The sequence below is a fragment of the Dendropsophus ebraccatus genome, chromosome 6 (genome assembly GCF_027789765.1).
Source record: "Dendropsophus ebraccatus isolate aDenEbr1 chromosome 6, aDenEbr1.pat, whole genome shotgun sequence".
NCBI lineage: Eukaryota > Metazoa > Chordata > Amphibia > Anura > Hylidae > Dendropsophus > Dendropsophus ebraccatus.
Genome location: NC_091459.1, coordinates 125,006,843 through 125,018,975, shown reverse-complemented (window position 1 = coordinate 125,018,975; position 12,133 = coordinate 125,006,843). Strand labels below are relative to the sequence as shown.

General features: G+C 43.5%; 1 protein-coding gene across 1 annotated transcript in view; it reads right to left on the bottom strand.

Moving 5' to 3' along the window:
* CLIC5 (chloride intracellular channel 5) overlaps positions 1-9,485 on the bottom strand; it is a 72,735-nt gene extending 63,250 nt beyond the window's left edge. Inside the window, exon 1 of the mRNA XM_069975866.1 lies at positions 8,787-9,485. Coding sequence (XP_069831967.1) covers positions 8,787-9,272 — 486 coding nt within the window. The 5' untranslated portion in view covers positions 9,273-9,485. The remainder of the gene's footprint in view (positions 1-8,786) is intronic.
* Between the last annotated feature and the right edge of the window lie 2,648 nt (positions 9,486-12,133).

Here is a 12,133-nt window from a genome sequence, read left to right as displayed (position 1 = left end):
CCGTTAATAAAAGTCTTCTTTTTGCTCTGAATAACAATGATGACTAGAGCCACCTCTATCCTTACAATCAGATTCCATTTTCCATATAGTCATGGCCCCATCATGTTAGGATCATATTGGAGTTCCTTGGGTCCACCAGAAGAAATTTTTCTACCATGCTTCATCTATTTGAATGGCCAATGGGTCATTTGTGACCATCTCATAAGAAATACACCCTAGCGGTAAGTGATTGCTCCAGAGTCACCTCTAGTGGAGTCTTCTGCTGGACCACAGACCTATTAGTAGTGTGGTAATCTAGATTGACACAGCCTCATTCCTAGTTCTAGATGGGGAGCCACACTGTGGGCTATACTAGGATGCAATGTTCCTATCCAACAGCATATGTCATATACCATATGTAGCTTTGTGGATGGCTGACCCTCTATGTTTTCTTTGGACCAGTATGGTCCAACAGGAAGGGTGTGCACTAAAAGAACGGTGTAAACAACTAGGCACTAACTGACTGTAAGCCAACAGAGAGGGGTTGTAGGAGAGTCCTTGTACAGCTATTGTCTTTCTTTTGTCTTGACGATCATGCCTGGATCAGGAACAAGTTCTTCAAAGTAGACGTGTCCTCTGAGTGTGGACTGAAAGCAGTCTTTGGTAAACCCCCCTAGACTCCTATCAACTTCAACAGAATCTTTGGTTACTTGCTTGTAGCAGGTTTTATCTGGGAACTGAAAACAAACTAGGTAAGGATGGTCCGAAACTGCGAGGTTCGGGTTCGTATGAACCCAAACGCTCGGCATCAGATTCCTGCTGTCTGCCCGCTCCGTGCAGCGGGTGGATACAGCGGGAGGACCACCTGGAAAACTGGGATACAGCCTATGGCTATGGCTGTATCCCAGTTTTTCAGGTGGTCCTCCCGCTGTATCCACCCTCTCCACGGAGCGGGCAGACAGCGGGAATCATTTCCGAGAGTTCGGGTTCGTACCATCCCTAGAACTAGGCCTAAAGCTTTGTAGAGGGTCTAGCAAACAGGTGAAGGTATGTGTATATGTTCTCACTCTGATCAAGCCAGGACTGACTAGAAAGGGGAGACTGAGGTTTGCAGGGTTATTTCTAACTCAGGAAGGGGATGAAGCTGGAAGACTCCTCTCCTCTTGACCACACTTCAGATTGAGGCTATGTTCACACTACGTAAGTTTCCGGCCGTAGCGCGTTCCGTGAATAAGCGGCCGGAGACTTTCGTAGTTTGCGTATAATGGAAAGTATACGAAGTACGGCTGCACAGTTCACACTACGTACGAACTTACGCCCGGATCGTATGTGGCAAATTATACTATCGCCTCCAAGGACACCATGACAGCCACATGGTCTGCCTGTAGAAATAATTGCAGGAACCTTTCCCTGAGATTTTATATACATCAAATCAATGCACCTCCTCACCAGCAGGGGTCAGTGGCACAGAAATAAGACGTCCAAACCAATTTTCGTATCCCTTTAAAATTGCAAATATTAGAGATTGCTGATTAAAGTACAGTTTTTGCCTATGAGATCGGGTCATGGAAAATTCCAGTTTTCAGCTCTGATGTAAATTCAGTGTGAAAAAAAAAAATTTTAGTAGGAAAAAATGGCACAGTGCATTATTTGTGTTCATCTTCTGAGTTAGAAGAAGAGACTACTTAGCAGTTTTTTGTGTAAGATAATGGGTAACCATGGAAATACGGACTCTCTGGTTAGGACTTTGTGATGAGGTTTTGATGCAGCCTAATTTTGCACTTATACCTCAGGTCAGCGTTCCTCACCATCCCATCCTTAATACGCTGTCGCTATGGTGATGGGTCCGTCGTGACTACTTACCTGCAGACTGAATGTAATAGAGTCACTTTCATGTTATTAATCATTGTGTCGCTACATTCAACAACTTTATTAACATGACAATGACCCGAGGGAAAAAGCTTTTTAGTCATTACCTTTTGGAGAAAACATCTTTGATAACAGATGTAACAGAGTTTAGATGGTCATACAGTCTAGACAGCTGTCAGCCGACAGCCAACTCTCTTAATCTTCACATACACATCCTTGCTTCACTTGGTCAAGCATGCATGGGCCTTAAAGGGGTTGTGCATCTTGTAAAGTTATCCCCTAGCTAGCTGATTGTGAAGCGCAGAGGGGTCAGACCATTTGAGCCCATGCAATCCGAAGGTCACATGTGCAGGCAGGTCTCACATTATGGCCCAAATGTGGCTCAGTCATTGGTGACATCATGTAAGTACATATAGGTGTACAACTAGAACCCCATTGTGACGCTCATACTATATCCTAGTAGAGCTAGTGGTCTGCTTTTCTGCCACATACAATTCCTGGAAATATCTTGTACCTTATAGCCGCCACTAGGCGGAGCTCATCTTAGACAGAGTCAGAGATGATTGCCTATCAGGGCTCCTGGGGGGAGGAGCCACCACATGGACTCATTACACCCAAGGAGTTATTTTCTGGCCCCGCAGTTGCTATTTGTTGGGTGTAATAATTGGTCTAGGCCGCCATTGATAAACCATTTAAACAATCCCTATCTAATACAGGCTTTGCTGGTAGCGTGGCCCCTTTAAGAGAAAGTTTCTGCTACGTTGCTTGTATGTTCTAGGACTTTTATAATCAATCTGGAATAATTTATTTATAAGATAAGATATGGTCTGTCTGCAACTTCTCCTTTTCTATTTTTTAGCTTCATGTATCTTGATAAATTAATTTAACATGGAAATTTATCATTTAAATTTATATGTTAACAGATTGCTCACAATCCGCATGACCTCCTGGAGAATCAACCATGTCCAATGAGGAAGCAGTGCGAAACCAAATGTTGTATTACTTATCCTATGATTAGAAGTACTCCAGTGCTGCATTCACAATTCTACTGGTTGCCATTGAATAGAATGGGCAACATTGTTTTTAGAAGCCCCATTCACCATCCAACAGCAAATCTAATCTCCTATAATGCAAGTGTTCATCCTACATCAGATTAGTGCACAGTGCCAAGTATACATGGGGCACTTACCTGCATGTGCAGAATATCCCAGATGCTGAACAAGCAGGTAATGCTGGGAATAACAACCCTTAAGCCTGTATAATTGTGAATAGAGCTCTACACATTGTTCCTTCTCTGTAGCTAGTGAGTGAAAAAGTCAGAGACCTGGGCACTTTTTCCTTCTAGACAAAAAATAAATATAACTATTGCTGTATAGTGCCAAATTATTTGCCACACAGACTGCTCCCTTGGTCCCCCATCTCTCACATAGACTGCTCCACATGCCTTCTTCTGATAGAAGTTGATAACTTACATACACTGGCGTAGCTACCACAGAGACAGACCACGCAGCTGCTAAGGGGCTGATGCGTAGCAGTTGGGCCTGGGGCAAAGTGTGGTCTGCCTTTATGGGCCTGCTCATACCAGCACTCCACGCCGGACAGCCATGGGCCTGCACAGGCATCACCCCACCCCCCGGACAGCCGCCAGTCCACAAAGGCCCACCCCACCCCCAGACAGCAGCCAGGCCGCACAGACCCCCCCCCCCCCGCTCCACCCCCAGACATCCTCCAGCCCGCAAAGACCCCCAACCCCATGGTGCAATGTACAGGATTCATGGGGCCCCATAGTTTTTTGCTATGGGGCCCCATGAATCCTAGTTACGCCCCTGCTTATATAGATTACTTTAGTGTGCACAGTGTATTGTGGTTATAACTCTTGTATGACTATAGCTTATAGAAGGAAGGAATGGAGTACAGGCATAATAAAGCACTTAACAATACATCCTGCCCCATCAATGACCTCACATTCACTCCCACAACAAATATTCCTCAGTCATTCCAAGGGCCTCATCTGTGATTCCTTGGTGTATTTGCAGTGAGCACAATGTACAGGTAGAGCGCTGCAGGGGATGACAGGTGCATGTTCTGACTTGTTTGCCAGTTACATCTATTGTATCCACGGTCAATGGTAATACCGTTTTATTTGTTATAATCAGGGACGGGAACAGTGTACATTTATAGTGTGCTGGTATGGAGCCATCCATTCAGCTTGGGTCACATGTGTATTGTGTTACAAACAAATGATGTCATTTCAATGGTCAGAGATGAGAATTACAATATTTTACTAGACAAAAACGGACAAATTATTATTTAGGTGCTACCTGAATGTTTAGGTATCACGAACGGGAAATCCAAAAGAGCTGCCCTGACACACATCAACAGTATAACTTAGTAGCAGCCAGGGACCGATTACCACTTGTCTTGGCAGGGGATCAATGGGATTGGTCCATCATTACAGATGGACCAATCGCAATGAGAATAACAGGAGGGGCTGCTTTCTGGTGGCTCTCTCGACCCTGATCTGCTCCATGTGAAGGATAAGTTTAGAGCTAAGAGAGAAGCAAAGCCATGCAGTATAGTAAGCACATACACAGACACAAATTAACCCCTTTCCTACCCTGATCATAGGCCCATCCTCTGCTGCCGTACCTAATAGTTATCCCTGTCCCTTGTTGCTGTAACTAATAGTCATCCCTGTCCCTCGTTGATGTACATGATAGTCTTCCATATCCCCCATTACAGTACCTTAAGTCACCCATTATTATACCTGATAGTTGTCCCTGTTCCCTGTTGCTGTACCTTTATTTCACTCCTGTTGGTGTTCTTAATTGTTGTCCTTGTTAATATACCTGACTGTCACCACTGTTAGTGTACATGATCATTGCTCTTCTTACTGTAGCTAATCATCACTCAAGTTACTGTACCTAATTGTCACTCTTTTTACAGTACCTGATCGCTGCTCCTGTTACTGTACCTTATCGTCACGCCTGTTACTGTACCTGATTGTCACTCCTGTTACTGTACCAAATCGTGGCTCCTGTTACTGCACCTAATATTTGCTTCTGTTACTGTACTTTATCGTCACTCTTGTTACTGTACCTGATCATCGCTCCTGTTACTGTACCTAATCGTCACTCCTGTTACTGTACCTGATGGTTGTTCCTTTTACTGTACCTAACTGTCACTCCAGTTACTGTACCTAATCGCCACCCCTGTTACTGTAATTAATAGTCGCTCTTGTTACTGTACCTAATCATCGTTCCTGTTACTGTACCTGTCCATGTCAGGAACTGTCCAGAGCAGGAAAGGTTTTCTATGGGGATTTGCTACTACTCTGACATGGACAGAGGTGGCAGCAGAGAGACTGGGAAGAATACACCACTTCCTGCAGGACATACAGTAGCTGATAAGTACTTAAAGACTGTACATTTTTAAATTAAAGTAAATTACAAATCTATGTAACTTTCTGGTACCAGTTGATTTGAAAAAAAAATTAAGCTGAAGTTTCCCTTTAATGTATGGGCTAAAAAAATTTTGCTAATATGAAATACATTTTCTTTCACTGAAAAACAATCTTGGAATAACTTGGATAAGTTTAAGTCTAAGTTATTAGCTCATAAAACGAGACGGGTAAGATTTGAAAAATAGGACAAAAAACTTTTGTCTACTAAAAAGAACAGAAACACAAAGCTTCACAATGCTGCAACACTACAATACTGCACTTCTCCAGAACCAATCTTCCCAGGACTTTGTCCCCCTGACATGGTATCTCCTTAGTTATAAATAGTCATGTACAGCCCTGCATTAGGTCTTATTTACTGTATGAGAACGTGAGAGGCAAGAGAAACAATCACATGTCACACCCATCATCTAACCCTGGGCTGGATACGAACTGTAGTACTGTGCAGCATATAACTATATGCTACAGTCATTATACTGCAATATTACCAAGTATAGTCCCTTTAAATGTATTTAACTCTTTGATGCTCCAGCTTCTCTGAGCTTTAAGGCAGCTTATATTTATTTCTTATGTATCATCATATTATGTTATGAGTTATGTTTTACAGCTTCATGTTTGTAATTTCGGTAAAAAAAAAAAAAGTTTCATTAAACTTTATTAACTTTTGTATATATGTAATTTTCTGATCATATAATATACCACTTTATATCTGTATAGGCCTTGACTGACAGTCTGCTCTGTTGGGAAGATTCCCTTAGGGCCATTCAGATATTTAGTCTATGAGCCACCCAAGTCTCCAGCCAGCCTTATGTTTAAAAGCTTTAGGGATGAGGAGAATGAGCTACCTAAAGGATGGAGGTGTCACTCACCCCAGTCCTCTGTGCACCACTTCCTCACCCGCAAACCCACCCCATCCCCTATCCTTCATAGTGCACCCCAAAGTGGTAGATAACTATAAAGGACTGAGGCTTAGGTGGGGGTGCACTTGAAAGGATGGGTTGATTAGATGGTGGTGCAGTGTAAAGTATGGAGTCCTGGGCATTTACCTAAGGCCTCATTCACACATCTGTAAATTGTGCAGTTGTGGACAGACTACGGACTAGCGACGAATGCAATAACAATGACAAGACGACCGCAAGAACGATCATAAGTAACGATCATCGTTCTGTGTAAATGGGTGAATGATTTCAGGTCGCTCGCAATAGCGGTCGTTTGAGATCGTTTATCTTTAAAGATTATGCAAACAAGAAGCATCCCGTGGAATAGGGCCCTAAGGGTTCTATTACACTGAGCGATTTTTAACAATTAATGGCTAACGATAAACGATCGCAAACGAGATTGTTTTTCGTTAACCTGAAATCGTTCACCATATTACACAGAGCGATGGTCGTTAGTTACGCTCATTACTATGATCGTTATTGCGATCGTTACTATGATCGTTTACTCCATCTGATCCCAGCAAAACAATGAACAATGTGCAATTACACTGAACGATTAGTGAACAAATGTAGAACTTGAGCGAACGAATGTGGAATTACAGCAAACGATTAGCGAACGATTAACGACAATTTTAGGTTCAGATCTAAATCAACGATCAACGACATACGAACGTTGCCTGCAATTACACAGAATGATTATCGGTTAAATTCGAAGGATATAACAATTTTTCGCACGATAATCATCCCGTGAAATAGTGCCTTAAGTGTCCAGGTTCTCTGCAGCTCCACCACAGTTGAAATGAAGAACTACACACCGTGCATTCAAATCAGGTGACTGGGCAGGCCCGTTCGGCTATAGCAAGGGATACACTTTATAGTCTCTTTGGCCAAAAGGTCCTAACAGAAGAACCTGTCTACTAATTCAGAATTCCCTAATAGGATTTATGGAAATGGGTATCTATCCGGTAACATACAGCAAAAACTCGTTTCGTGCCCTATGGCCGAATCCATGTTTTCCTGGCAGCCTTAGGTCTGCATCCAACTTCTTCAGTAACTGGTAATGAAATGCCAAGACTTCTGGGTTCACATGCACTCAAGTATGCTTAAAATTTGCTCATCTCTACTATTATTAAACAACACTCGCAGGACATTGTTGCCTCACACAGACCCAGTGACCAATGTGCTATCACTCAGAACCCCAGGAATGGGTCTATGTCATTCGGAACAAAATGTAGGTGAAACTAAGACCAGGACTGCAGACAATACAACAGGAGAAGAGTCACCACTTAATTCTCCAATCACACTCCTTCCAATCTCCAATCACAATTCCTACAACAATAAGCCTTTCTACTGGGACCATTTGGCCCACACATCCACAGGTGTATTAGGTCTTAGCTGCCCACCTTCCACAGCTAGCCAACAACCAATAGTCCCAAGCAGTAATGACACCTGGGATTTGGCCTGTCATTCTCAACCTAGACCTTGTGTCTTTCAGCCCAACACTTCTCACAAAGATCACAAAGTCTCTTCTCACAGACTCTTTCAGAAATGACTGCGTCCATGTTTGTCAGGACTCTCATACCTGCCTGGTGACAGCAAGCATCAAACAATGCAAACTGTCCTTCTTGCTGGTTAAGGTTTTCACAGACCCACTCCAAGGCTACCTCTGGATGTCAGCTCACTGTATATCCTATGACACTTTATAGGCCTCAATAGACAACTTTTAAGGAACATCTCAAGACCAAGAGACCCCATCAGCAACACAGGCAACCCGCAGGCATCATGCCACTTTCACTAATCCTCTGTTCACTGCAATCTTTTGGTGAACAGCCACTCAAGCCATTCCAGGCCTGAAAGGCCTTTCACCAATAGTGGATAGGCTGAGGCTCGCTAACTCTACAAAGGCCAACCCTAGGCATTATCTGACTCCACACATTGGCTAACTTCACTTATCTAGTGGCACCAAAACACACTCCATTTAACAGCTACTCTTTGTATTTCCCACTAGTCTTGCAATGCAGTTTCTCTGCATAGCAACATATACTTTCCAATCAACATCAGGACTAGAGATGAGCGAACCTGGAGCATGCTCGAGTCCATCCGAACCCGAACTTTCGGCATTTGATTAGCGGTGGCTGCTGAAGTTGGATAAAGCCCTAAGGCTATGTGGAAAACATGGATATAGTCATTGGCTGTATCCATGAGCTTTATCCAAGTTTAGCAGCCCCAGCTAATCAAATGCCGATTGCCTGGTTAGCTCATCTCTAATCAGGACCAGAGATGGCTTAGTTTGTCACCAGCACCACCTCCTATCAGTTGACAGCTGGGCAACAACTTGTCTCCACAGACAAGCAAAGAAATGAACACATCATGACTTCCCATTACCTAGCTACAAATATTGTTAGGGTCTCCAATATCTAACGATACAAACTTTCCTTAGTAAGGATAAGGGACTAAACTAGACAAAGTCTGTAAATATATCTCAAAGGTTATGAAAGCCCCTTAAGATTGTCTGCTATCACATAAGACATGTTATCTACCTTGACGTAGAGGGAGATGTCAGCTTCTGGTGCCTCGTTGTCTACTTCATCCACATTTCGGTTATTGTTGTATATTTGCCCAGTGGGATCCAGGACCCGAGTGTGCAGACCATTGGGTGGGATGTACTCCCTTGGAGAGGTCGGAGATGTTGGGTTCGATGAAGAGTTGACTTTAGGTCGCAAAAATGGTGAATCTGAAGTATAAGGAGATGTTGGAGTTGTAGACATTGGGGATAGAGATGAACTGTGGTTTAGGGAATTCTTTTCAAGGATCAAGTGCAGATCGGGTTTAGTCACAGAGTCATTTTCAACTCCATAAACATCATCTCCACCGGGTTGAGAAGATGGATTGGTTGATGCACTGCTTAGAGGGCGCTCAGGACTCAGATCCATGCTGTCTGGACTACTAGGGATGGAGTAGATTCTCTCATCGTTCGTCCACTGTTGGGGCATTGTCGATTCATATAGATGTTCAGCCTCCTGCATGATGGACTCTTATTGTAGATAGCCTCCTGTGACAGCTGATAGATCCCAGTATTTAGCTGGAGGAGGGAATTTGCAGAATGGGAGCACAAGTCCTTATACTTCCAACACCTAAGGATTTCAGATACCTCCCTCCCAAGAAGCCTGTGGTTATATCAAGTGATCATTGACAAGCACTTCCCTCCCCTTCTTCTTCTCCTCTGGAGCTCCAGAGATCAATGTGCAAAGAAAAAGGCTGACTATATTGACTATAAACTGTACCCAAGGGAGGGGCCAGCCTGCAGTGCATACCTACGAGCTGGGCACAGTCTGACCGTACAACACATAAACACGCATTCATACATACTTATCAGAGCAAAGCGGAGCCTCCCTGATGCAACAGTTGCTATGTGCATGTGAATATATTAATTACAAGGTCCCTCATTGCAATTATTTGCCGACGAGGGAGCAAGAGAGGAAGAAAATTAGTACAGAGGAGATTTAGTGACGTATACAAAACAACAATAGACCAATTAACATACAAAAAAAAATCACCAAAAGCGATTTTTTAAAAAGATGCATTTTTACATACCTCTAGTCTACAGTCTTGGAGGGCAACAGTCTCTTGTACAACAGCACTGATACATGTATATGTTCTCTGTAGTTGCTCTCCAACTCCAAGGGGGACATTTATCATCATGTGTCCCTGGCGCATGCCACTTCTCCATGGTGTACGCCAGCCATATAACGCCACCCTGCTGATGGGGGGGGGTGCATGGCAAGGTTGGGAGGAAGGAGTTAGGTTTTGGTGGGAGGGAGGGAAGTTCAGGGAGTTAGTGGTTGAAGGTCCAAGCGGATGGATGTGTGAGAAGCAGCTCAGTTACAAAGTTCTCCTACTGAACTCTAAGAAAGCTATACAGTGCTAAGCTCTACAAAGGGGAGAGAAGCCAAACAGGGAACACCTTGCCCTGGCAAGATTCAAACGTGCAGGGCAGTTACCTGAAGCAATAAAAACTGACCCCAGTGGGACAAAGCTACAGTGAGAAAGGTCTACGTATCGTACTGCGCAGTGCAGGACAACTGGGTAATCCTGGGAGTCTGCTACACCTAAATAACCGACGACTGGGGCTCGTATTACCCACCTTGGATGGGTAGCCCGCAACTAGGGGGCATAAGACGGTCAGAGACAGCAAGTCATCAGTGAGTACAAGTATTCTTTTTCACCTCTTCTGTATTTCAGAGAACCCTTACTACATTGGGCAGGGCCCCTCTGGCAGCTTCTCTCTCTCTACTGCAAAGAAACTTTCTACTGAAAGTATCGGTGTTCTATACCAGTAACTAGTACCTAAATCTTCTGCAAGATCTGTACTGCTGCACTGTTACTACGTGTACTGTTTTTGGTTTGCACTACGTTAATTCAAAGTAAAGTATTCTATTTTTACCAAAACGCATGGGATTCTGCTCTACTCTTTCAGCACCTGCAACTACACATCTCTGTACACTTGGGCTATTTTCTCTTTCTGTGTGTGGCGGAACCAACAGTTCGAGATGGGTCTAATACCACTCTAGGCTACCATGACAAGCGCCCAAGTTACCCTAAACACCCCTGGCAACTAACCAACCACCACACAGGCACAGGGCTAGCTGTCTGGCTTTACTAAGAGGCGTATTCCCAAATGAAAGGGGGAGAGACTCCTCTAGAGATTGGGTTACAAAGAGGCAATATATTAAGGGCTTCAGACTTTTGTAGGTTAATTTTAGCAGAGACTGGTATCTAGCTAATTCAGAGTAAATTAGGGAGAGAGTGGGGTTAGTAAGGAAGAAGAGAAGGTCATCTGCAAAGCCTGCAGAATTTTCAGTGCAGTTCTGTAACTTAGACTGTAGCTCAGGATCAGTACAAAATAATTCTATAGTTTTACACATCCAGACATAATTAAGTAAAAATCTGTATTATCTGTACATGGTCTTACAATTAGATAAGTATAACTAGAGATGAGCAACACCTGACGAAAGACACTATCAAAATGTACAGGAATTAGCAGGGTAAGTAGCAGCCAGGTGCCTAGCCCAACATGGAAATGTATCTGTCCTTGTATTTTTCTTCCTTCTGTACCGATGAGTATAAATGTGCTGCTATCTTCCTGATTCATCAGTGACCTCAGGCTGAGTTGATCCAATAATAGATTTAGGCAACATAAACATTGGGAACAGATTGGAGGTGGATGAAATCGTTAAATAATATAGAAAGTAGCTACATGCTTTAAGAGGTTGTCTCATCTGGAGAGATAACAGATCCTCCAATAATGGGAAGCCAGTGGGGTAGCTATATCATTGCTGAGGACATATTATATTGCGTCTCACCCATTGAAATTAATAGGGGACCCTTAAGTTATCTGCAGTGAAGACCATTCCGTGTAGAGACCCCCTAAAGAATTCGGGATTATTAAAGTCACTGGACTGGAAGAGTGAGGATGACTATTGGCGTACTCCAGCATTGTAGAGGACCTGGCAGATTATTATCAGCTCTTATCTGGTTCTCGCCCTTGTCTGGACTTTGAGTCGACATTTACGGAGCTTAATTATTACTACTATCCCGGAGCGCAGATAGGTATTAACAGCCCCGTATACTCTGCCCTGACATGCAGGATCTGGACCTTGGGCACTGTCACTCCGCCAAGCCCTAAATCACCACCACAATGAGAAAAAAGAAATTATAGCCGACACTAATGTCATTTATGGCCTCTAAATTGGCCGCTGTTAAGATGTTAATGTTGGTATTTGCCCTTGTGTTGTATTTCTATTCTTTGGGGCGTTACATCTATTGGGTGGAGTAGTTATGTTCTTACCTGGAAGAAATGAAGATCAAGATCACAACCTCCGAACCC